The sequence below is a fragment of the Triplophysa dalaica genome, chromosome 4, assembly GCF_015846415.1.
Source record: "Triplophysa dalaica isolate WHDGS20190420 chromosome 4, ASM1584641v1, whole genome shotgun sequence".
NCBI lineage: Eukaryota > Metazoa > Chordata > Actinopteri > Cypriniformes > Nemacheilidae > Triplophysa > Triplophysa dalaica.
Genome location: NC_079545.1, coordinates 2,747,940 through 2,775,445, shown reverse-complemented (window position 1 = coordinate 2,775,445; position 27,506 = coordinate 2,747,940). Strand labels below are relative to the sequence as shown.

At 37.6% G+C, this 27,506-nt stretch overlaps 2 protein-coding genes across 3 annotated transcripts in view; both read right to left on the bottom strand.

Moving 5' to 3' along the window:
- LOC130419369 (regulator of G-protein signaling 3-like) overlaps positions 1-17,059 on the bottom strand; it is a 31,147-nt gene extending 14,088 nt beyond the window's left edge. Inside the window, exons 1-15 of one of the 2 annotated variants that reach the window (XM_056746046.1) lie at positions 16,859-17,059; positions 14,827-15,009; positions 13,004-13,170; positions 10,516-10,566; positions 10,307-10,365; positions 9,818-9,912; positions 9,429-9,497; positions 9,141-9,201; positions 7,598-7,688; positions 6,336-6,403; positions 1,992-2,073; positions 1,739-1,844; positions 1,280-1,649; positions 640-688; positions 164-420 (exon numbers count right to left, since the gene is read on the bottom strand). In XM_056746046.1, coding sequence (XP_056602024.1) covers positions 164-420; positions 640-688; positions 1,280-1,649; positions 1,739-1,844; positions 1,992-2,073; positions 6,336-6,403; positions 7,598-7,688; positions 9,141-9,201; positions 9,429-9,497; positions 9,818-9,912; positions 10,307-10,365; positions 10,516-10,566; positions 13,004-13,170; positions 14,827-15,009; positions 16,859-16,917 — 1,767 coding nt within the window. In that variant the 5' untranslated portion in view covers positions 16,918-17,059. Of the gene's footprint in view, positions 1-163; positions 421-639; positions 689-1,279; positions 1,650-1,738; positions 1,845-1,991; positions 2,074-6,335; positions 6,404-7,597; positions 7,689-9,140; positions 9,202-9,428; positions 9,498-9,817; positions 9,913-10,306; positions 10,366-10,515; positions 10,567-10,952; positions 11,103-13,003; positions 13,171-14,826; positions 15,010-16,858 lie in introns of those variants that run through there. The other variant, XM_056746047.1, reaches the window with a different exon arrangement.
- Positions 17,060-19,755: 2,696 nt separating this feature from the next.
- dnm1b (dynamin 1b) overlaps positions 19,756-27,506 on the bottom strand; it is a 29,952-nt gene continuing 22,201 nt past the window's right edge. The window contains exons 16-22 of the mRNA XM_056745873.1: positions 26,103-26,212; positions 25,470-25,581; positions 25,321-25,332; positions 24,941-25,108; positions 24,606-24,847; positions 23,950-24,147; positions 19,756-20,870 (exon numbers count right to left, since the gene is read on the bottom strand). Coding sequence (XP_056601851.1) covers positions 20,810-20,870; positions 23,950-24,147; positions 24,606-24,847; positions 24,941-25,108; positions 25,321-25,332; positions 25,470-25,581; positions 26,103-26,212 — 903 coding nt within the window. The 3' untranslated portion in view covers positions 19,756-20,809. The remainder of the gene's footprint in view (positions 20,871-23,949; positions 24,148-24,605; positions 24,848-24,940; positions 25,109-25,320; positions 25,333-25,469; positions 25,582-26,102; positions 26,213-27,506) is intronic.

Below are 27,506 nucleotides of genomic sequence, written 5' to 3'. Positions count from 1 at the left end.
TGGTCGCCGAGTGGCACGACTTCCCTAAACGGATTTTGTCTTTAACCCTTATTAAGTTGGCATATTCAACCACCTATTTACATGTTTAATACACTGCGCGAAACATTAAACTTAAATAATAATTAATATATTTAACTCAAGTAGGTGAAGATATTGAATGTACCTGTACAAAAACAGGAAAGATGAGAATCTTGGGTGCGAGGCTGACATATGTGCCGTAGTTGGAGTGTGGCAGGTGGGACTGGACGATTGTGCAGTTCTGGTAGTTGGCATAGCTCTGTCTGTATGATGAGGGGGGCATCGTGGTAGGTTTACTGCTTAAAGTCCTGCATAATGTGGCTTGAGGCGGCAGCGCTCCATCCTGCAGGTATCCCGGGCTCTGCTGCGGCCCTCTGTTGGTATGAGTCTGATAGATCCGTCCTAAACATTGACAAACAATGTACCAAAATGTACCACGTTATTACTATGTTTTTGAACATGATAAAACCGTTGTTGTTCAGATGAGCATTCTTTCAAATATTTTGGATACATCATGACATCCGTTACTTATCCATTACCATTGTATATATCACAATACCATAATATTAGCGGATACATCACTGTACCACAGTTAATTAATAAATAAAAAGGAAATCTTACCGAGAGTTCCCAGCGTTCCGTTGGTGTCTGAATACACCGGCTGCAATATCTGCAATGTGTTGCACAAATCAGTTATTATAAACATTACATTTACATTTGCATTAATCATATGGCAGATGTTTTTATCCAAAGCAATTAACATTTCATAATACTATACATTTGTTTCTAATTATGTGCAATCCCTGGGATCGAACCCATGAACCCATGGTTGGGCAACAAACACATACATTTCAGTGCAGTTCATTTCAAGGAATGTGCACAGGAAATAAAATACCCTTTCTGACTTCTCGAGATACCCGGAGATAAACCCAGAGATACCCGGAGATTTGTGAGACGCTTCTCTATCCCATGATGCAACGTGAGCTGAGCAACGTTCAAATTTCAAAATTGAATCAAATAAAAATTGCGGAAAACAAGTGGGTTGACATTTTTTAAATGTGAGTACATATTAAGGAATTTCTGGTGAATAAATGATGTTCGATACAGGTTAATAGGTCAAAGGTCAAAAAGCATGGGTGACATGACAATAAAACATGACAGATGCAGTACATCCAAAATCTATTCGTACTACCCCACACATGCTATATAGACGTATGTTTTATACTAAATCGTGAGTGTGTGTTGTATTTCAAATCTCTACCTGATTTCCAGGACTGACAGGCGAGAGGATGATGTAATTGTCGCCGTTTGATGATGTCACACGGGTACCTTTGAGGGTCTGGGTTCGCGTTTTGTAATCGTTCTCCTCTCGCTTTCCGGTCCAAGTCCACAATGACTCTCCAACTCCGTTTCCTGTGTTCTCAGGGCCACTTTCTTTCTTGCGGCGACCCGCTTTGTGATTGGTGGGTCGAGAGAGCAAAGGCGGGGTTTTGCTTTGTGTCTTTGTAGTAGAAGATACATTGTCAAAACCAGAGGGTTTGTAGGAAGGCCTGTGGATGAGCCCCTCGTAGTACGGTTTCATGACCGGCACCGTCCTCCATACCACCACTGTGATCTCATTCCGACAATTCCTTCAAGGATAAAGATCAATAATACGTTCCCATGTTACCATAACTGAACTACAATCATTCCAAAATCAAGTTTTTTTTTTCATTCAGACCTGATGGCATGGGCCAGGTCCACACATTTCCAGTGTTCCACCGGCTGGCCATTCAGTTGCAATACCGTGTCGAGGTGCTGCAAACCGGCCTGGTTAGCTGGTCCATCTAAACAACACAAAGAAAGATAATCCAGAAAGTCAGACCTAAGTCAAATGAAGCCCTTTATCTCAAGTCCTTCCATCTATATCAATGAAAACAGAGGCTTGTATTTGAGGGTTCTCCTATAAATTATTCTAAACGGTCGAAAATTACCTGGATCAACAGCTTGGACCCGCACAGGTGAGTCAGAGCAGATGGTGAAGCCAAAACCATCTTTTCCTCTCAAAATAGTCACCTGTGTGAGACAGGACAATCACAAAGATGTTATAGAGATAAACCAGTGATTTTGAATGAAAATGTGTCAAGGTCAAGCTCATTTTGAGACAAAGACTTAATCCAAAAGATTTCAGAGAAATGTATTACATCTTTCTTAGTAATTCCATTAAAAGATAATCGAAAGGAATCTTTTAAATGAAAAACAGTGACCTCGAGGTTTACAGGAACGTCCGTAAAATAGTACTTAGTTCAGAGAATGAGAGCCTTTGTGAGTCAGAAACAAACAATCCCCCCGGACCGCTGCTGTACCCCAGCTGCACGAGGACAGAAAAACCACAACGGCAAACAGTCAGTGATATTAAAATCCTCAAGCCGAGACATGAGCCGAGGTTGCTGGGTGATCCGCCAGCTTTGCTCTTTCCCTGGCAAGAAAAGGAAATGACGGCTGCAGAAAAGCACCGTGCCACCGACAAACAGCGGAGAAAGAATATTTGAACAGTAGAAGTTCAAAATGTCAACAGAACCTGGAGCCAAACTAAATAGGAAACGTAAGGGGAGGGGAGCAGTGTCTCGCATTTAACATGACATTGACCGCACAACAACAAAGAGGCTTGTTTAGAGAGGAAAAGAGAATGAAGAGAGAGAGAGCGATGACAGCTTTAAAACCAACCGTGCACATTCTTCTCTTCTGGGTCCACACGGTCGCCTTCATTTACAAGCTCCATTAAATGTCGGGATGAAATAATGAACCAAATCAAATTCCCTTGAAACTATTTTCCCACTTTCGATGTTTAAAACAATGACGCTCACCTGGGTAAACTGGATGAACACTGGCTCTCGTTATGAGAATATTCATGTTTGTATAATGTCGCATTCCAGTCAATGATGGAGTCACATATTAACAGGAAGCAAAATAAATATAGTATTTATCATTGTCTTTTTGCATAATTCGTTTTAAAAAGGACACGCTTTTTAACTGGTTACACCCGCTATAAAGTGTCTGGGGAAACATGATAAAATATCCCTGGAGAACCAAAAACAACATGCATTACATTAGCAAATTGAACGCTTTATATGGTCAATGGTAAAAAAAATACGGTTAAGCGTCGGTTGTAATTGTAAAGGTCTTGTTTTTCATTCCCATGACAAGTATTTGAACATTGTGATGTTCCCCCTTAAAGGAACAGTTCACCAAAAATGAAAATTCTGTCTTCATATACTCACCCTCAAGTTATTCGTAACAGAGAAAGATATTCTGATGGGCCAAACCAAACAGTTCTTGGCCACAATTGACAACCATATAAGGTGGAAAAATTACAACAGTAGTCAAAAGTGCCCCAGAACTGTTTGCTTTCCTACGTTCTTCAAAATATCTTCTTTATCGTTCAACAAAAAGCAATTTTTCCTTCTATGACTCGAGGGTGAGTAAACGATGACAGAACTCTTATATTTGGGAGAACATTCCCTTTAAATGCTTATTTAGGACTGTTAATTGTTCCTCTGATCTATACGGTGTCCAGACACCCCAGTTTACCTACAATGTGTCTTGATGTTCCAGAAATCCATGAATGTAAATTGTAAACCGACTTAAAATAGTTAATATTTCTAATTTCTTTTAGTTTGTGTTAATTCTGTTGTTTTTAAATCAATATAACATATTAAATATGAGGTGACCATGAGGGTTTAAGCACAAAAGCTTTAAACCAAATCTGTGACACCTACAAAGCAACCATGTAAAATAACGTTAAAACATGTCCGTTTTCTTTTTTTAACAAAATATAATACATTTCCTGACCTATTGTTATACTTTTCATCTTTGCAGACAAGGGTGAGTGGGCACTTCCCACTAAAAAAACACACCCTGTGTGTCTCGCTTTGTGGTTTTTTAACTTATCTAGTCCTGTCAATCACAACACTATATGTGGCTGCATACCTCACCTCCGTGACAAACCTATAATCGACCCCCTCGCCCGTCACCCCCCATCACCACATCCACAAATCCACCTTTATCTTTGTTATTTCCCTTTACATATTAACTAGCTTGATTTACTGAGACTCTTTGTGGATTTAATGTTTGACTAAATCTGTTACGGTAACACCATCTGACATTAGATGAACTCCTGAAGTGCATGAGGTCATCCCACATAATATATTTTCCAACCCTGAACACCTTAAAACAGACACTCACACTGACGTTCAGTCAGTCTGGGGCAACCTGAGGCAAGTCATTCCCAAAAAAAAACATTGTATAGAGCCCAGACCTTTAAACACCACAACACGGTAGACTCAGACTTTTAAACCTTCGTTATAAAAACTTCGCTCAATGTAATTCCTAAGACCGCACTAACCATAACAATTCAAAAGCACTTTTCTAAATCCCATCAAGCCGAAAGCAAATGAAACAAACCTGTGGCAGGTTTCGTTGGATGCACAGTCTGCACAGCCCGTGTATCGTATGCATCGCTCAACGCATATACATCCACCTACATCTAAGACGCTCTGGTCGACTCCTGGTGCCTCGAATCAAAGTCAAGTCACACAGGTGATGAAGTTTCCTTCTCAGTTGCTCTTGTGCGGCTATGCATGCCCACTCATGGGAACAGCTCGGAGCAGAAGAATGACAGGAAACCACCTTCCAACCCCCCAGCCAGTGGCCAGGCAGTATGTCTGCTCTCGATAAGCCAACATGTTTCCGGAGCAGCTCTCAACAGAAGCGGCTCTCGCTCTCTATGCGTAGACTGGGATTGAGCTTGCTCGGATTTAGCGTAAACACAAACATTCATTGCAAGCCAGAGATGTTAAAGTGTGTTACAATGTTGGTTTAGTGAGACGTCGGACGTGCAGCCCGGCGTAAACACGGTGTATGGTTTTCCAGATACCAACAGACCTGTACGGATCTGATGTGAAAGCACAATTGAGCAATTGCTTTTAGTAAATCGAAGCGTTGTTGTGGTTCAACTCGTCATGCTAAGGTCATGGGTTCGAATCCCATACTGTACATTTTTATGTACAATCAAACTATCCTTTTAGGTGAACTTAAGCAATTACTTAATGTAAGATGGCACATATTCATGAAATGTACAGCTTGAATATAAGCTACAAGACATTTTTAGATAAAAGTGTCTTGTAAATGAAAATCTGACCAGTCCATAGCCAGCAGACATGTTTTATCTCTTGTTTCATCATATCGTTACCAGTCCTCCCATTAAAACCAGTCATCACAGATAAGAAATTCTTAAAAGCTGCATAATCTGAAAAGTACATTTTAGGAAGAAAGAGGAAGGAAATACGAGATTGAGTAGCAGGGTTTTTGACCGGCCTCCACCTGAGAACTGAGGGAGCCAGCAAGAGTGTCAGCGAGGTGGGAATCAAACAGGGATAAATCATTAACAGAGAGCGGGATCCAGCTTCCTATTACAGCCACTTTGTTAGCCTTTCCCGTTTCCCAGCTTTGTCTGAGGAGAACAGAGCGGGCGGAGAACAGTCCTGGGAAAAGTTGCTGGCTAAAGTGGATGGGAGGGTTTCTGGAGTGCGTGTGTGTCGGGAACGAGAGCTGTTGGCTGCATGCTGTCATGCAATTTCCAAAAGTACAACCACACACCTCCCTGTATTCCTACAGTCTGTCTCATCCATGCGGACTTGTATTCCCAAGCGACGAAAACTGTCATCTCTCTGATGGCTCCGTGCTGAAAAATCATCTGTTTTAAGCTCTCTCGGTCTCTCTCTTTTTCTCTTTTTAATCACACTACTTTAACATTTTTGAGTTCAATCTTGCTTTATCTCATCGTATCTGATTGTTACAATGGGATCAAATCGTCTTGAGAATTCTTAACATAAAATAGGAAAATTAAATTGCAATGGCATTTAGAATTGTTTCATAACAACAGATCGACAAGGAGAAATTCACAACATTTAAACAACACAACATGTATATACTGTAAGTCCAAAAATAACATCATACTGTAAAAAGTGAAAACTGCAGTTGTATCATCAATTAGGGGAAAAATGATTTATGTATTCAATATATATATATATATATATATATATATATATATATATATACATATGCAACTAAATATTATTAATATGTTGTGATTAGTGATAAGTTAATTTACTAATAGTTACTATAAATTCAAAAGCACTAAAATCTAAATGCTTTGTAAAAAATATTAACACGTCGTCTTCGTAATTCAAAATATAAAAATATTATTTTTAAACAAACAGCTTCTTGCAAAAGACCTGCAATCCTTCAAAAGTCAAAACGTCATGTCGCACACTTACTGTAAACGACTGCATGTTCTCCGGTCGCGTGCTCTCGGCTCCTGCCTCATAGTTGGACGGAGCGGCTTCTGCAAGATACACAAGAGAGTCCCACGAGTCCCAGGCAGACAGATTGCTCTTTGAGTACATGTTAGCCCCGGGTCGAGTTCTCTCGACCGGAACGCTCCTCGAGCTGAGTAGCGATGAGCAGCGGAATCCGGTCACAACTGTCTTCAGGCTTCAAATGAAAGTGACTCTGCACCATATGAGATGACCTAACCCTGCATCCCTGTGACCAAGGCTTACTGCCCTAGAAAAGCATGAGCGAGCAAGAGAGAGAGCACGAAATCTAGTCCCCTAAAAGCATTGCCCCCTAACCACAAGCGACAGGCTCCCCCACTTTGTAACCATGGAGATTACGCTCCCGGGAAACAATGTCTTTTTAAACATTCTTCATAGAAACAGCTTTCAAGGGAGACACAATACAGCTGGCTCTCTCTTGAAGTCAGCCCAGTGCCTTGACTCAAGCCCCCCCTTCTCTCTCTCTATCATCTCTCTCTCTAATCAAACTTAATCTCCGCTGAATTTCTTAGACGGCACACGTGTCCTTCCGTCTCCGCGTTGGGAGTCAAATCCTTCTTGAACTAGAATTAAGATGATCCCTTAAACGCAAAGCGACCGCGCGTTCGAATCGCCACTAAAATACCACGTTTCTTTATAAAGGTCTTTATGAGCACTGGCTGTGGGAGGGGAGGAAGATCTCTAAAGTGGATTTAATCTGACTTGGACACGCCATGACGCTTTAGCCTTTTAATTCTCATCTTATTCCCACAGCTCATCAGTGCTGCTGCAAAGAGCGTTGGCCCCGGGCCCCCGTCTCTTTGTTACTTCTCTCTGCAGGGATGCTGTACATTTTAACACCAGGTCCTCTATATCCCGCTTATAAGTACAAGGCAATGCTTGTTAATTTAACAGCAGCTTTTTTGTGAGAATGAAAAAAGCCCATTCTGTTTAGAGTCATGGCCGTGGTTCCGATCACCTCGCCGGATGCATACGCCAATTAACAATTACTTTTACAATTTCTTTACAATTACTTTTAACTGGTAAAAATGACATTAATATACATTTAAACTGATCACATCAAAACTTCCGGGTGAAGATAACCGAGTGTCACTCAAAATTTGTCCGGTTTCGCTGTTATACCTAAAAGCCATCGGTAAGTGACCATAACCCAGAAAAACTTTAAAAAAAAGAGAAAGACAGCCAGACAGAGAAACGCTTACCAGCTGTCTGTCTGATGCGACGTGCGGCCACCTTCAGATGTTTGCTCCGGCCCAGCTCTTCTCCCAGGAGATAATACCAACCTCTGATCTCCTGTCAGCGGATAATGTGAAAAATACAGACAGAGTAAGAACGACAGCCTTGGGAAGAAACTGCTCTTTACACGCTGGGTTCCTAATATCTGCAGACTTGTTCATACATCCCTCACAGAGAGAAAGTATAAAGTCAGTCCCAGTGGTTGTGTGCTGATCTTAGAACTGTTATGTGTGTGTGTGTGTGTGTCTGAAACCTTTGACTCATCGCAGCTGATGCCCACACTGTCTCTCGCTCAGGCGGATGGCAGCACGTTATGTAAAACATCCATCGGGCCTTGATCTAATTTTTTCAGAACATATCAGCCAAAGAAAAAATATCTGCTGTCTTATTTCATAACCCGTAAAGAAAACACTCCTAGATTTGCAAAACGCAAAAGAAAAAGGAGCACAGACGGGATATATCTGTGGTTTCCACACAGAATAAAACCAGTATGCTAGTGTGTGCTGCCCTTGGTAATTGTGGGTCATTTTTTAAGCCTCAGTGAACAAGCTGCCGCTTCCCCCACTGTGTAATTAGAGAGGGGGATTCAATGAGGAGAGAAGGAAATCAAGAGGACCATTTTTCGAAGAAAATAACAAGTTATCTTCGTCAGAATAAGGCTAGTTAAACTAAGCAGTCTTACAATTACGAGACCCCTAAGGTTAAATAATGAGTGTTATGATTCACAATCCAGTCCCTAATTGTCTACTTTTTGATTTCCACGTCACCTAACGAATTCACTAAATGTGCTTAAGATGAAGTGTGTCATTTCAACATCACCTAACAAAATCATAGAGATGCACCGATACTAAATTTATTCACCAATTGCGATAGCCGATTATTCACACAGATAGAGTAATATAAGCCGATACCGTTTCTGGAGATTGAATTAATATTTCTTAACTTATTATTCATAGAATGACTATTAATACTGAATATCAAACTGGTGATGTTTCTCAACATTTTCTTTATACAGAGCACAAATTCATTGTATTAATATATATGATATATCGGCCCTGATCATTGTTTATTTTCAAATGATCTGCCAAAAGTGTAAAAATTCGCTTTTGGTGAATACATTTTTTTATCGGTGCATCTTTAATAAAAACAATATTTTCTCGTTCGAACACCTTGTCTGCAAAATGAACTAAAAGTAGTCCCGCCGACAATTCACGCAATTGCCCGAATAGAACATCGTTATTTCAGGCTGATTGGGATGCTTAAACAAAAAGAGCGATGTTTTGATAGCACAACAAAGCCACACTATGTAATATTTTTAGGGAGATCGACCTACAAGTTTCTTAGTTATAATTAAAAAGGAGGCAGACATTCTTTTATACAGAGCATCTTATTATGTTATCCCTTTTTTAAAGAATAAGGATATTTGAACAAATCATTGTCAAAACACTGTGAAATGCATTATGGGTAGATGTATGGCGAGCATAAGCTCATTGACTGCACAATATTTACCTTGGATGAGGTGATGAGAGAGCGGACACCAAAACTCATACAGCCCAGGAAATCACTGCGCCTGTGGGCAGAGTCAAACGCTTAAAAACAACAGGCAGGGGATTTCTGAACTCCTGATAAATTCTCCATGTATTAATATCAGTTCATCATATCATGTGCGCTGCCCGGGGACACTGCTGGTAACCCAATAACATATTGATTTTCTGCTGACTGTGCCAATGCAACATGTCACAAATAAAAACATACCAGTACATCAACATTTGAAAAATTAATTTAAAAAATATCTACCTGGATGTCCGGTCACGATTCCAGATTGTTACCACCAGCCTCTTCTTCTCATCATCTTCATCCACGTCTCTGGAACAGAAAATCAACATTTCAAAAGCTCATCCATCAATGTCCAGCTTCCCCCAAAACACAATGGCATTGTCTTCCGAAGACTTAAAAGAGATTCGTCCGATTCACCTAAACAAAAGGCAGCCTCAGACCTGAACTCTCTGTCAGGTCGAAAAGGCAACAAGACCGATGAAGATCTAAAGCCTGTCATTAAAGGATGTCATAGAGCACAATATTGTTAACATAATTAATTCATCCATAAGAAAACGTGACACTGCGTGCTTCCTCTTATTAAACCTAAAGAACATTGCGAACAATAAAAAAAGAGAAATATCACTCACATCATAAAGGTCTCGTTGAAAACCGGAGCCTTGCAGTCTAGAACGGTCCTGGTCTTCCATCGCCTACTGTGATCAATATCTGGAGCCATGGTTATCTATAATATACATACGACACATGTTAGCCAATGCAATAAAGTACATCAGTTTAACATTGCCGGAGAACATATTCATCCTAAACGGAGGGGAAATCAATCAACACTTGTATCTGGATGTGAGAGGACAGCTGCCAACACAACTGACAGTTCATAAGGCCTGAAACCTGCTCGAGCTGACATGAAAATGGGTTCATTTGAAGGGCAGACATCCAAAGCGGATTAGATGGCAAATAATGACAAAAATAATATCGCATCATCGCTTACTCGGACAAGGAAAGTTATTGCGGTCTCTCTCTACCGAGACAATATTAGTTTTAGTTGTATGCTCACTCATACATAATATCCTTCAGAATCTTTAAAACAAACCGCTTTATTTGTGCTTAAAAGAGCCCACCTTGACGTACGCGTCACATGGTCTATACTCTCTTCCCATGAGTCCTCTGGCTTCCAAAACTGTGGAAACATGAGCGATGTTTACAATTATGTCAGTGATGCACAACTTGTCTAGTAAAATTTCAATTGGACACATTGGAAACTGCTTGATCTAGAGCAAACAAACCGTTGAACCTCAAAGTACAAAGTTCAAAAACATATAATGCTTACTGTGAACGTAGAGCAGTCCGTTGCCGGGTGTTACTGTTAGTTTCAGCTGACCTGTGATCAGAGGAAAAAAACACGGCTTTATATCCAAATAATGAAGGTTACAACAAGTTTCATTCTTTTCCATTACAGATATTGAACTTCCAAGACTTTTAATGACTCCCTTGATTTCCCTGAAAAAAAGTGTTGTGGTCTTCCCCGAGGAGAGTCAAATTATTAGGGCATAACTTATATGACAAAAACACCATCCTCAAAAACCAAACACCATGTGTTACCCGCTCTCACACACGTCAACAACCCCGATGTCACAAACAGGTCACAATGTGTAACATAGCTGCAAGTCTTTTACTTCAGATGTGACATCCAACAGCACGCAACACTTAACTGCTAAATGTTATTGAAGCTTCAACACACAGCAGCTCAATAAAGATCTGACTCACCACACGTTTGTAAAATAATAGACGATCTCCGCCATTGGCTCAAACAGCTTAGTGTCATTTCTGTGCACGCTTATGGTCCATACAAGTATAAAAAGACTAAACTGATTTTAAAACTCTATATGTGAAACACATGAATTATCAGAAGGCTATTCATCTGATGGTTCATAGGCTCAGAGCTGCCACGGTGCATATGTTGCAACTGAAGAATAAAGGACAACAAAAGAAAACAGGCATAAATTTCAACCGCCTTTTCATTTTGAATAGCTGATAAGAGATGAGCAGCTGTGATTGGTCAGCGAGAGTGGAGGGGGCGTGTGGAGGGAGGCAGCATGAGTCCACCTGCTGTGCAAGTAATAAACAAAACCTGTCACTTCTGCTGGTCTGAGTTTTGTGGAAATATCCTGAAGGTCTTTGCTCATACAGTCTTGGAATAGAGAAAGTGTAAGAACGGCGCCACTTCAAAGAGCGACTCCAGTGGCGTAACGTGTTAAGTCTGTATAGCTTTGGCGCTGGAGACCGGTATTCTAATCCACCTCTCGCTGAATACGCTGTTTTACCTTTTTCTATCACATCATCATAAAGGCATTTACTTTCAATAAAATTGATGTAAGACTTCAAATTCCTTTTTATTCATAACATTTAGGATTATGGTAAGGTTAGGGGTAGGGCATTAATATCTCAACAAGTTGTCATCATTTTAATAATTTTTACAAATATAATGATTTAAATTCTTTGGATAATGTTTAATGCACAACAATACGGAGGTGCAAACAGTAACGTTATCTGACGCTATTTATAAGTACCAATAGCATCGAACTACTATTTCGACTTAATTCAAAGAAAATACAGCTATTTTGGGTTAATGTGAATAGTATATCGCTAAGAAATTCTGCAATTTTCACTTAGTGTAAACAGAACCTACTGCTATTTAAGGTTAGTGTAAATAGCATCTATTGCTATTTACACTTAATGCAAATAGCCGCTGCCGTTTTATTATTATTTATTATTCTGTTTGCAGCGAAGCTAGAAACATAGAAATGTTACATTTAAAATTCAAGGAAAATACTTTCTTTATGTCTGTTGACGGACTTTAATCTTTTTGAGTCATTTATTGACACAAGAAATTAAACAATCATAATTTGGTCAGGTCAAACCGTGGTAGCACTCAATTCACTAGTTAACATACAGACAATACTAAAACTCAAAGTTTATGATCCATCATATGGTTGTGAATATTTTGCAGCCCTCATCGAGAGCAAAAGCATGTTGGCTGCATAAAGTATTTGTGCTGAGCTGTCTCCTGGTGTCCTCTGGGAGAAAGTGGCCATGGAAAATGCATGCAAGTGACGGACAATAAAACAACAATAAAAAGCTGGTGAAGAGCATCCAGTTTTACTCGACTTAATTCAGGAATGATCTAAATCCAAAAATATGATACAAAATTATACACTTTGTTTTGGCACCTTAATCTCAGATTTTAAGTTTCTGAAAGATATAAGATATAGTAATTCACTAATTTTAAATATTGCATGGTGATATTTTGTTACTGGAACAGTTCAGATATGTAAACTAAAGCTGTGGTTAAAGACATGCCATTTTAGCACCAAGTGCCCCCTAGAGGTCTGTGAAGGTGCTGCAGGGGCTAATATATATAAAACTATTTTCTTCAGTAAAAAATCTCTCTTTCAAAATATATTATATGAAGTACTTTGATCTGTTGAATATTTCTGAAGGTAATAGTGTTTGTTAAAGCAATGAATGCTAGGAAAAATTGTTAAAGTCCAGATTTGTTATATTTGGGACCCTGGATCTAGATGGAGTTCCTGGAGGTAAAAACCCCCAGCTTTGACCTATTTCCTTGTATGCTTTACAGGAAGTGTGTCTTGTTATGAGAATTTCAACACTGCCATCTAGTGGTACATTGTGAACTGCAGCAGTAAATGTTTATTATGGCATCGCATTCAGAATGGACTGGGAAACAATGAAGAATATAACTGTGTTACATTGATGTCTAGGTAACCTCAATAATGTCTAAAAAACCTTTCCTTTACCTTTCCCTGTGAAACCAGAGGGGTGAATCTTTCTCCTCTTTTTAGGGGCAGGTTCTGAATCAATCTTGATTGTGGTTTCGACCACAGCAGCTACTTTAACCTGTGCAGATGAAATCTGGCTCACAGCTTTGCCCCAGTCACTCCCACTTTCTCTATTGGCATTGAGGCTGCAGAAATACAATAAAAACATAAATTATAAAACAATGCAAAGTTACTGCATTAATTATATTAAAAATATCACATTCTACATGACTTATAAGCAGTGGTATAGTCTACATGATACACAAGTATATGCCGTATAACCACTAGAAATAATCAGAGCATTGGTGCAACCGAAAAATATATAAAACAAAAGGAGATCATGAAAGGCAATCATTTACCCTACACTATTTCAGTGTTTTCGTAAGCCTGCCACTAAAGTTACACCGGGGTCCCCCTCCATCGCGACAGCGTCCCGGGGTCGCAATCGCATACCCTGTTTGCAGGTGTATTATACTTTCTGTTGATAACTCACCCTCACTTTTAAAACCACTGCATATTCTAAATTAAATGAGCATATTTGTTATCATTAACATAACTGTAAGGGGATTGTTGGCATATTAAATGGTATCTAACTAGCTTCACAACATTAGTTTGCATGGTGAATCATTAAATGTGGGAGAAAGGGAGAGATAACTTATACTATAATGTATATAATTGTTTTAGATGATTAGAGATAAGAACTCCTGGCCAGCATTGTGAAAGTCATGATAGAGACACTGCCAGCAATTTATAAGTGCAACAGGTGTATGATAAAAGTGCACAAATTATCATTGTTAATTTTTATAGTTAACGATCAATGTCAATAATAGATGCAACTTGCACTAATACGCGTGAGAACAGTGTGTGAAAACCAAAGGCTAAAAATCTAGTTATTAGTGACAAGTTTGATTTTAACCATTTATTTCAATATGGCCTTGGTCAGTCAAAATCATACTTAATTAAATTCTAAAGATTATACTTTCACAGGATATTCTTTAAATTATGTTGGTTGCCCTGCAGAAAAAATCCCAAAACACAATAGATGCCAAAGACATTTTTCTCATTTTGTAATAGAAAAATGGTTTGTAATAGTATGTAATAGTATTTTTTAGCAGGGTGGGTTTATTTAGAAATAGTTCATCACAAATAAATGACTTTACAGCTGGGTTTTCACATGGATCACAAATGTGCATTGAAAATTGCTGAGAAACCTGTGCTTTAGGGATTGTATACATATACCATCTAACGCTAAATGTTTGACAGTGATTAACAAAACCAGCAAGTCATAGGGTACTGTATCTTGTAATCTTGCTTGCAATAAATCTTTCAGAATGCTCTGGATTACATAAAGAGGCATACTCTATGCATTCGTGAGTGTTGTGGTGCTCATGGGTTGATCTGGGATCAGAGTATACACACTATAAAAACTAGACTACACCACTGCTTTTAAGCTATTACTTGACTGAGGAACTAGGATAAAGTCATCAGTTTTATTTCAAAGCAATTACCAATAAACATAATAATAAGTATAGTACACAAGACTGGTACACAAGAACACGCATAAAGATTCTATCCCAGTCCTCAATATTAGCAACAGTCCCGACTGTCTTTTAACTAAGTTAATGCATTATTGATTAGTTAAGCAGGATTATACTATTGGGTAATGTATTATTCCACTGGCCTGATCAACAGAACTAATCAGATAACAGTTGGTATGGGTTGTTTTGATCTGGTCACGCGACATTAAACAGAAAATGTTCCATTCACATGCAGGTCTGTCGCATGACGAAGTGGTTTCTTACTTTACGTGTTGGCTTGGAGCCAGTGGCCTTTTTTCCCTGACAGATCTGATGCGTCTCACTGAAGACCTGGTCCCTAGAACCTCGTCTGTGAGGCTGGTTCTTTCTCTGCACGGCTTCTTTGATGACACTCCCTTAGAATGCGACGGATCCAGTAGCCAGAGGGATTCCCTATGAAGTCTCTTCCTGTGGGCACAGCCAGAGGCGTTTATGTGTTTCACATAGTTGATTCAGACATGAACACACCCGACAGGAGGTTTCAAAGTGATCTTTATCCACTGAATACAAAAGATGAAACGCTAAAGCAAAAGGAATTTAATAAAGAATTAAACAACCAGGCAAAAGCTGCCAATGTAAAAGTTATATATATTAGAGGTATGCTTCTATAAATGATCTTACACTCTAAAAGATGTTAATTTGCTGAAGATTTGACAATATTTAAAGTATTGAATGCGTCATTGATTAAGTTAAATTAAAGCTTTGCCCATGAACTGAAGGAGATGACTTCTGACAGCCCAGCAGGAAACCACAAGATTACAAGGTCACAGTTCACTTAGAGCAAAAACACATCTCGTATATTTCTAGGCTAAAATCTATTTCAGACAAAGATATTCTGGCATTTTCTGCTTGTCATAAAGTAGTATCCAAAAGTGATATTCACAGATGGCAATCTTGTATAATATTTGCTTTAATGCCCCTCATGGTGATTAACCTAACAAAAAATAAGAGGATTATGGTAAACAATGAAACTATAAATAAACTTTGCTATCGTATTTGTTTGACAAAGTTAATAAGCAAAAAAGGCACACTACACCATATCGAAGGACATGGGTTTAAATCTAATTTAGAAAAACAGAATAGAAAAACTAAATCAGTTATTATATTTTGTTTACCTTGTTTTGACTACATTGTTCATTCTCTTGTATCTTGACTTAAAAAACTCTGTGTGTTGTGTGTAAATGTTTGCCCAGAAATGTTAACAGTGTCGTTATTTAAATCACCCCAATTTTTCCAAATCTATATAAAATTCTTTGTTCAGATGAACACAGAGAAAGATATTTGGGAGATTGCTTAAACAGTTCTTCGCCATCTTTGAATACCAGATGTTCTGTTGAACACAAAAGAAGATATTTAGAAGAATGGAGGGCAGCAAGTTGGGGCACTTTTGACTACCATTTTTCCCACTGTTCATCAGAACAAAGAAATTTACTTTGAACAACTCATGAGTTTGTATTGTTGGGTGAAGTGTCCCTTTAAATTCTTCACAAAATTTAGCTTCAGTTTACACTACACGCACGACTTTTTAAACCGTATTTAATATTTGTAAATAAAGGGCAAAGACATCCTTTTATTTATAGTTGGACATCCCTTCTGACTGACACGCACTACAGCACTTAATGGAGCATGTTAATAGTTAATGTGGTTAACTAGACAGAATGACTTCATTCATCCACTAAATATTACCTTGTGATCCGTCAGTTAAAAAGAAACTCAAAGAAAGACTTTGATTCAACAGTTTTGAGAAAATCACTAATTTCATTTGGGTGGAGCCTGGTTTTACTTCAACATTTAAATTCTATATTTTATTGACCTTTTTTGCTAAACATTATATAACGAAATAAATACGTTAAGAAGTAATACCTTTACTGGTTTGTTGCAGACTGTTGTTGTGCTAACAAAAAGCACATGCACACAAATAAATGCAAACTTGAAAAGCTTCATCATAAACTTCAATTAAGTCACTTATTAAACAAAGAATTTCAAAACACATTTTCATTTGGGTTTTCTGAGGGATTTAACGTTAGAAGTTACTTTGTTGCATTATTTTTGATAAAGAAACTTTTCCGATAGTTCACCGTTATTGCTGTTGCTCAAAAGTGATCATAAACTATATCCATAACGTGAAATTTTACCCAACTGCCTTTAAGGAATTTAAAGAGATTCGTAAACGTATTTCTGAAACGCTACAGCTGACTGGAGAAGCCTAGAAGGCGTTTCCACGCGGACTCTCACACTTGAGGTGATTTACTCTTACCTTTCTCGGATGTCCATATACCGTGTGTATTTTCTTTCATAGTCCATATCTATTAGCATAAAAGTCCAGTTCTTCTGTGTATTTTTGTACAATGGTCCGAAAAGTCCAGATGTGCCGCCGTAAACATTCAAACTCCAGAAACTCCCCCGTCGCTTTTGCTGAGAGGAATAGTGTGTTCGACGACTTCATGCGGCGCTGTGCAGACCGATCGGCGTGCAGCATCAAAGTACCGCGAGAACAAATGGGGAAAACGGCTTTTGGATTCCTCTCGCGGTACTTTGAGGTCATACGCCTATTCGTCTGCGTCGCTCCGCAAAAAGTCGAACAGACCCGAAGATAGCCGAAGCGTTCGCTATGAGACAGCATGCATGTTTCCACCAATCCGAGAGCTGCATTTTAAACGCAGGGGAGTTTGAGGAAATATTCACAAATTTCCCAAACTTTAAAAGGATCCAGATGTTCCTTTAATGAGGGAGTAACTGTTTTCTAAAAATATTTTTTATATAAAGTTTACTTCGTTGTGTTAACTTTTTGTTTTTTACCCTATTTGTAGCATAGAAGTTAATACTGAATAACCATTTCTTACATACACTAAGTTCACAGGGTACAAGAAAGCGGTTACAGTAACTGTGGTACCAGATTGTTCTTTCAACTTTAACTATCATTGAAGACATCATTGTTGCCAGGTGTCTTGAAAGAATGAGCATTTCTATGAAGGAATGAGTCGTTTAGGACGACTGGAGACATTATTGTTGCCAGATGTCTTGAAAGAATGAGTCCTTAAGGATTGTGAGCCAAGAAAGCTTGTAATATCAACATATTTCTTTTAGCAGAACTACTTTTTTCTTTTGTTGCATTTTGGTGTCTTTTCCCTTTATTAAAGAAAATAGTTAGAATCCTTTGTTGTTATTTTGCTAAAATAATCCTAAAGGCAGTGTTATTTTACAGTAGTGTAACATTTAACACAACACAGTAGATCTACTTTAGTCAGTAATTGTCCTACACAATGACACTGTGGAAAGAAGGAACAGAAGAAGTGTTGTCACCAGACAAAGATGTCACGACACGAAGGATGTGTCCTAATATAACGTGAGAACACTTCAGCGGGCATTAGAGATAAATTAACATGTTTAAAACCCTTTGCACATCAACGACTATTCACACAGATTTGAGAATTTAAGACCTGAGATAGATTAAATGTATAGTTTTTTTAGAATGCACTCTTTAATGTAAAGGCTCTTTCAGGTTTTATGGTTCCATAAAGGAAAATAACATCCACAGAATCTTGCTGTTGCACAAAGTTCTCAAAGGATCTAGAGCTTCGTTAAAGAACCGTTGACTAAAAGTTATAGCACTTTTATTTTAAGAGTTTATTTTATACGATACAGTTATTTATACAATTTAATGCAAATGTTAAGGCTCCTTTTGAGTTTTATGGTTCCATAAAGAAAAGTGACATCCACAGAACCTTTCTGTTGCGCATAAAATTCTCAAAGGTTCTAGAGCTTCTTTTAAGCTTCTTTACTAAAAGTTATAGCACTTTTATTTTTAACAGTTTATTATATATGAATACAGTTATTTATACAATTTAATGCACATGTTTGCAAATGTTGCAAGTTCCAATTAGTTCATTTAAATGATGGGAATACTTTTTTTATGAAAATCTTTACTGTTCTAATGTTTGACTAAATGAAAGGAAAGTGTACTTTAATGCCCTGTATATTATGCAGCACCTCCCCCCCACACACACACACACACACACACACACCAGTACCGCTCGGCTTTTGAGAAACCAAGGCTACATTATGCAGTGTTGACCCACTTAACATAAATAAAGCCACATAGTGTCAGACATATACAACACACTACACCCTGATTGTCAAACATCAGACTCAGTGTTCAGGCAAACGAACGCTCCCCCAAAGCATTTTATCAATTCATATTAGTGCATCTAATCACACTAAACAACTACTGACAGTTGTTTGCTTTGAGATATATTGTCAACAGTCAAACATGTTAACTGTTGGTGGTCTAAAGAAAAATGTAATATTTAGTTTGTTGGTTACCTCAAATGTTCTCTTTTTAGGAGGCTGGTGGCTTTTCCATGAACAGGAAATCTGTAGTTTGTGATGATATCTGCAGTCTACATCAGCTTGTTCATTGGTACTTTGGGAATTCCATTTCCTCGGCTCTCAACATCTAATTCCCAGAGAGTTCCTCATCTGAATGAACTGGCCTTTTCAGTTCTGCCGTGACATTTCAACCATACAGAGTTCATTTGCAATGCTTTATAAAGAGATATAATATACCGCTGCATTACATTAAATGCTAATAATGGAAATATCAAATAATTAAAAGATTAAATATTCTACGGTTGAGCGAATTATAAACAATTATTCATTTTAACGTTTTATAGCGAAACAGGGCCTAATATTTCACACTTCCTACTTTTTACACTATAGGTTTATTTTTGACGGTCAATTTCTGCATAGGAACATAATACAATTTAATTTTGGCCACGGAAGCTATTTAAGATTTATAAGGAGAAATCTAAAGATTTACTACTCAGAAACCCAGCTTTTGTACACACGTTCACATTTCGTGACAATATGCCCCTATTGAACCTTCATTACATTGGACATTGCCTTATGTATGTCAGTGAAGTTTAGTGTTTTCCAATATTTACACATTTGAATTTGAAAGATGGAATTCTTAAATAATTGTAATCATTTTAATAATCAAATCCATACAATTTAACTAAATACAGAACAAGAGGTATGCCATAACAAACAAAACAGAGTCAGCACCTGTCACCCCCTTAATCGTATAAAATACTGTATGCTATTGTAGTAAAGTTATAAAAACAACAACAACAAATAAAATCACACATGAGCTCATTGTATCTTCCACACAGATGCTTTAATATCATCACAAAGCATTGGCCAGTTTATAACACCAGACCACAATAAGATACAGATGGCAGCAGTATGATTCACATTCACCAGTTCCATTTGATTTGGTGATGCCGGCAGACCCCTCCATGGATGTATATACACACATTAAACCATATGCTTATATTTTTACAATCAGTTCATTTTCAATACGATGACGTTTTTATCAACACTCAGTAAATGTACATTTTGACACACAGCAACAGAAGAACAATCCCAGAGATGCACAACAGATATACAACAACACATTAATTTTCACTCAAAACAGCTCCCATATTTACTCTCAAACTTTTGCTGGGTCAAAAGAATGCATTTTTAACCTTCATCTGAGATGCATTTCATACCAACTATCCCTCGATTCAGACATCTTCTACGATTGCATCAAGAAATAAACAAACCGCGCAAACTTTGAGTCAAATATTTTCACTAGTACTTTTCCCCCATACCAGATATTTCATAATATATATATATCCTAATGTATATACAGTGCATTTCAGTCAAACATATCTTATTCGTTTGGGAAATACAAAGGCTTCTAGTGAACCGACACTGGACGAAACAAACATTTTGGGTTTCAAAGATTTTTTTTCCATAGATAACACTTACACACGGTACTACATGTTTCAACTATCAGGAGTTTAACTTCTGTGCGTCCACCGTCCTGTAGAGGTGAAGGGACACATACAGTACATACTGTAAGCTTATATACGGCTTATACACCTCGAGTGACAGCTTAATCTAAACATGTTTACATTGTCTAGTGTGTAAACACAAACACCACACAGTATCTTCATATAATAAACACTGCAGTGACTTTAAAAGTTGACATGCTGGGCATATCATTCAAGAGCCTGTGACACGAATTTCTCTTGTATCCCTTGATTTCAGCTATTATTTCAGCTGCTAAACTTGATTTGCAGCGATTCTGACAGGCTCTTGGTCAAAGGAAAAAACACAGAGAAAGAGAGAGAGAGGGAGGCGAAGGAGGAGAGGATTGGCTTTAAGAGTCAAATGACGGATGCTGACTCTCGCTGTGAGACGGGCTTCCTTTGCTTGGACGGCTAAAAGACAGAAAACAGAGGAGCGAATAAAACAAGAGGGAGAAAAGTGGAATTAAAAGAAAGGGATATTAGGAACAAGTGTGGCTAGGTCAACATCCTGTAGAAGGCATATTTTATCTGATTATTCTCAAAAAAGCACTTTGTGGGTATGATTAATGTAAATCAATCATGTATGGCTATATCTGATTAGAGAAAATACGAATATGAACATAAAAATATGATAAAATATTGCAGATTTTGTAATTCTGCATTGTTGGTTAATAACAAAATCAATCCATCAATCAATAAAATATATATATATATATATATATATATATATATATATATATATATACAATATACATATATATTAATAAATATGTATAATCATTTGGTGGGAAAAAATTGTCATTATTTACACACACTCATGATTCAAACCTGAATGACTTTCTCTTCTCCATTATCACAAGATGATTAAAAAAAGACTTTTTGCTCTATAATGACAAAAAAGCATCCAAAATATATTCCATAATAAAAATGGTTCATGTTATTTCTTATTATGTAACATGATATAAAATATTACTGTATATTTCAGGCCTTCAGGAGTTTGTGACAGCTTTCAATAGTTATTAAATCAAAACAGTGGACATGAAATTCTTAAAAAATTCTAGTCTTTCCATGCAAAAACGCTTAAACACGTTAGGAATAAAATGAGGGTTGGTGTACAGTGACAGAATTTTCCCTTTAAGATCAAGCTTAGCTCCACAATGAGTTCAAACCAATTCTTGGCACAATATAAAAATCTGGCCTTACAATAAAACAATACAGAAATAAAATATGACTTTATGGAAAGTGTGTGTAAAAAAACGATCTAGTCGAATACTATTTTATAAAAACATGCAGGGGCTCTTATTAAAATTCCAATTTCCAATTCCAAAGGCCAATGTAATCCAGCATTCATGTGGATACACGATAAAGCGAACAGTGAAAATAGACTGGTTTACATCGACAACTCCTGTGCATTTCATTATTCATGTTCTTCATTCAAAAATACAAAGCATTTCTGCCGGTCAAAGAAATAGAATGGTACCACATTTGTGGTCTTGAGAACAGCTTTTAGGTCAATTTATAATATTTATGTGATCTAAATTACACAGAAACTGTACATATACAATGTTGTAGGGTAACATACAGTGTACACCTTATCAAGTAAACGTGATCGTGTGTGTGTGTGTGTGTGTGTCAGTAGGGGGCAGTGGTGGTCTCTGCCGCTGATCTCCAGCGTTAACGCTCAGTGAGTGAGTCTCTGTTGGATCTGGTGGGGGAGGCAGGTGCTCTCCGACTTCAAAGATGACAAGAGACGGATTGATGGATGCAGACAGATGAACATAGGGACAGACAGACAACAGGGGAAGACACACAATTAGGAACGACACAAAACACTCACACACACACAGACCGTATGCAGTCGCTACGAACATCGATACCACATTAAAAATGAACGAGGAACATCATTGACCCTTCAATGAATCCAAAATAACACAAGCATGCTAGATGAATTATTCATAGCTGATCATCATTACGTCTTACAAATCAACACTGTTAATACAATTATGTAAGGTTGTCTCAAGAACACACATCAAACACAAACACCATGTCGCAGTTATGAAAGGAAAAACGTATTGGAAACGCAAATCACACGTTGACCTTGAATCCATCACGAGATAAACAATGTAAATGATTTAATGAAACGCACATTAGAATATTTTTAGCCTCACATCTGTAATGATAAAAATTGCAGTACATAGTTATTAAACATTTAAAAAAAATGTTCTGAAGAAAGCAAGTGTCAATGTAATGAGTGAATACATTTATAAATGGGATCATGCAGAAGAGGAAGTGATGTCACACAAGGACAATATGTGTCAGACATACCATTTGCGTATCTCCTCATTGGTCACTGATAGAAATTCTGAAAGAATAACCGGAATCATTGTGGAAGGGGTTTAGTGGAACTGAGATCAAGGAGAACATGGATCTACAGCAATGGCAGGAGGTCTTACTCTATAAAATGTCTATGTTTGATTTTGTAACTTCTAAAACCCCAAAGTCACGAGAGAATGATCTCACAAAGCTGATGCAGTGACGGTTAATACGCTGGCCCCAAAAAGTATTTGGACACTTAAGTGATAAAGTAAACTTCATATAAAATAAATAGATTTGGTAACAAAAGTGAATAAAAATATGCAACAATGAGCAAACCTTTTTATTTTAATTTATTACTTTATCAATTTATTTTCATTTATTCATTCTATCACTTTTGGCATATTTCTAAATGCCTTTCATGTTCTGTTATATAATCTTTTAATTTTATGGGCTTTTGTTTAATGTTTTGTGTAAATCTGCACTGCACAGATGCACATTGTGAAAAGCGCTACATAAATAAATAAAAAAATGTAATGTTTAAATGCAAATTGTATAGAGTTATTTTTTAATAAATGAATTAAAATATTTTGCACTTTGTTTGATATCTTGTGATTCTAATGCAATGAATTCGTACATTTTTAAGTGTCCAAATACGAGTGATGCATGTGTTAAATATTTGCATTACATGTAGTCAATTTGAATGAATATGGATATGAATTGTCACATAAATGGACGATGGAAAAAGATCCAGTGTTATGCATGAATACAAGTTAAACTGCGAGCTGATTGAGTTATGGATTGTGAATGGAAAGAGACGAAGAATGAGCAGAATGTGAGATTGTTACTAATCTTTTCTTTGTTGTGTTAAAGAACAGGGATTGTGTCACTGCGGGAGGGCTGTAAAGGTGCACATGGAGGGTAGTTTGTAGATCATTGCTCTCAACACCATCAGCAGTTGTATTACTTGCCACAGAACACACATCTATGGCACTATACAGTTGTCAGATTGAGGAATTTAATCAAACCAAACATTTCAAGCATCCTTTTTGTTTGTACTTTGATTTATTGTGTGTGTTATAATTATTATAGAAATGCCATTCTATATATGTCTAAATGTTGTTCGATTTTCATTACTCTAAAATCAGTGTAGAAGATAAAGTCCTCTACAACTCACCTGGGTACACCTGGTGGGGCACGGTTGGGACGTGAGGGGACCTGGGGCGGGGGGCCACTGAAGGGGTCTGGGGAGGCTCCAGGTCTAGATGGTACTGGTGGTGCTCCAGCAGAAAGGGGACCTGGGGCGGTGCGACTCCCAGGGCGAGGGGGTCCGGGTGGGGCCCTGCGCTGGGGAGTCGGACTAGACATTGGAGATCTGTTCAGATAATGAAAAGACCATACATTAACAAACACATAATATAACAGACGGATAAATTGGAGATTTGTCTTCCAGTTTGATTGTGTTAGCTTTATGGAAGTGCGTTGGATTTCCAAAATCATTATTTTCAATAACACAGAATTGCTTAGAATTACAGAATTGAGAATTTTCAATAAATTATCAAATAAATTAATACAAATTAAATAGGTCTCTCACTGAAAAATAAAACTACTACATTTAACATGGAATTACAGTTTTAATTTAAAATAAACCCCAAGAGAGAGCTTCTGTAAAAGTACAATAAACACCCTAACATAGGTTGGCAGCTCAACCAATAGGATGAAATAAAAAAAAACAGAAAATTGACCAACCCAATGAAAATCCTATAACTTAAATCCAATCTTAAAGCAAACTCTAAAATTCCATTAAATGACAAGGAATTAAAGGCACAGTACCTGCGTCCTGAAGGTCCTCCTTGTACCTGCAGCCAGGAGTCATCGACCGGCGGAGGCATGACGGTGGACACGGTGGTGGTGCTGATGTCACCGATGATGTCGAGAGCCTCTTTGAGAGCGTGGTACATACGCAGCATCTCCTCTCGGTGCTGAGCCTGATCGGCCGACTCCTCCATCAGAGAGTTCTGATCTCCACATGAGTACAGGTTAGCCAGCAAGTCCGCATGGATAAACTCCTTAGTCTGTGACCAGAGGAGAGATAAAGGGAAGAAATAAATGTATGCTTTATCTTTCCTTGACATCAATGAGATTAAATGGGATGGAACGTGTCTCACATTGTTGATCATGAGATGCATGATGGTCTTGGGCATGAGGTCCCGTACGGTCTTGTTGATGATGGCCATGTAGGAATCCACAAGGTTCCTGATGGTCTCCACCTGCCTCTCGAGCTGAGGATCCATAGAGTGAGTGAAGCCATCCGAGCTGTCCTCACTGCTGTCACTCTGATAATCATATGCGTGCAGATGTTTACACAAGAGAACAACACATGGAGATAAACACATACTATGAATGCTCAAATGACTACTTAGATTGTTTAACTATTATGATATGACTCAGGGGTTTCGTCCTTCAGTATGTGGCACTTTTTTACTCATTGTATCTTTGTTAACATCCCTTACCACACGTTTAAAATATGACGTAACAGATAACTTACCTTTTCTTTATCCTGCAGATGTAGACATGAACCATCAAAGAAAGGTTAGATGTTAATAACATGAATAAGTTTGTTAACAGTGAGTTAATGGATATGTAAAAGCTTTACAGCGCTGTAATGTGAAAGTTAACATGATGAATGAAACATACGATGATGCGCTCTGGGTAAACACCAGCACGCAGGAACGATGCTTTCCAGCTGTCCACCTCGTCCTGAGTGTCGCTGGCCAACTCCAGCTGTCTGTAGTCTTTATACACGTTCCTGAGACAACAATGACACGTTTGTGATGTCATACAAAACAGCATCGTCTTTACAATACTTTCATATTGATCCATTACATTAAAATAAGATATATTTTGTAAAAATAAAATACTCAATAACACTTAAGAAATACAAATTAAATCATAAATAATCACTAAATATTTTTCAATATTATTATTATACAAGTCAAAGTTTTCACAATTTACACAATTTATGCAAAATTAAACACAGGAATTTTTTTCTGCAATGAGTGTTCATTAAACATTTATATATTTTACACATTCTTGTTTGTATTAAATTAATTGTTTTTATGATAGTTCATTAAAAAATATTTTTCTGTTTCATAAGCAAAATGTAAGTATTTAGCTGAAACTGGTTAAGCACATTTATTACATTTAGATTCATTCATTTAGCAAATGCTGGTATCCAAAATGACTACAAATGTGAGAGATTTTATTCCTTCGTCTAAGTTCCCTTGGTTGGAAATCACTGCTTTAGTGAGAAGAATATTTCTTTCTAACCTCTGTTCAGTGTTAAAGAGAGCAAACACGTGCTTGCTGGACATGAAGCTCTTCTCGATGTCTCTGAGCTTTAGGTTGTCCAACGACAGCATGTACTTCTTCTCTTTCTCCTGCAGGGGGCAACAATAAGAATTCAAAATCAGGAGAAAAACAAACACTGTTAGATCAGACCCTGCATTGAAAAGCTATTAGAAAGCAAGATAGCTGAGCCAGGACTATATTTCCATGTCATGAAATAAAACGTCAGCCTAAATTAGATGTAACTATATGGCAATGGCAGTGGAAAAAATGTTCTTAAGAGGGCCCTGTTTCACATTTCTGTTTTCTGCATTCGGCATACTAAGGGCATGTTAAACAGTTCACATTTTTAACAATAAACACGGTATGTTTATAATAGTTTGGCTGTCACATGACTTTAGTGAACGCAGTTACAAAAATAAATAAATACGATTAGATACAGTTTGAATATGTTTGAGTTTTGAAAATGTAATTAAATAGTGTTTCAAGACAAAGATTAAAGTCTCATGCGTTGCGGGATACAAAATATTATATACAAAATGATATCTATTAATGCACATTTAGGCAAATATCTTAAGTATTAAATGACGGATAAAAGTCAGGCAGGAGCTCGGACCTCGTTCATTTTAATAAGACTTTCCAGCCGAGACGCGTTAGGATCCGCGGTACTAAGACTTTTAGCAGAGAAACTCATATATATCTATGGAGATACATTCCTGCAGAAAGTCGTTGGAGAGAAAGATGGTCTTAAAATCACCCCCGAGGAGGTTGCTTTCGGATCCGCATGTGAGTAACATTTGTATTTCTGTTTGTTAGAACCAAGATATGTTGTTGATTTTGTTCTAATATTAGCTGTGTGACGGAGCAGTTTTGAGCCTCATTGTATTTCTGGAACCGCTTTAATATTGTACTCATCCAGATACTGGAGAGAGAGAGCGAGAGCGCATTGGTGCTAAAACTGTAGAGAGAGCTAGTTTTTCTCTTCCTCAATGATGAATTGAGGTTCTCAATTCTTAGATTTAGATATATCTAACCCCGGTTCAAATGTGTCCTGAACCGTAGAGTACGATCCGTACGGATCATCTACGATCCGTTTCTCCACTATACCGCAAGGGGGAGGAAATTCGCATTTTCGAATCGTTTGTCCGTTTAGGGCTGCTGTACAAAACACTGTGTGTAGATATAAACAGCTTATTCTAAATTATGACAAACATAACGGTTTATTGCGTAAGGTCTTTATACACCACTGAAGAAATAGTTTTGTTTATTATATTGCATTTCTGTCAATAGATCCTCCTAAAAACCCTGTATTGCTCCTTTAAGAACAATGCATGAAGCTCTGAACTAACAAAATTCTTGATTTGATTGGGTGACTACAATAAAGAT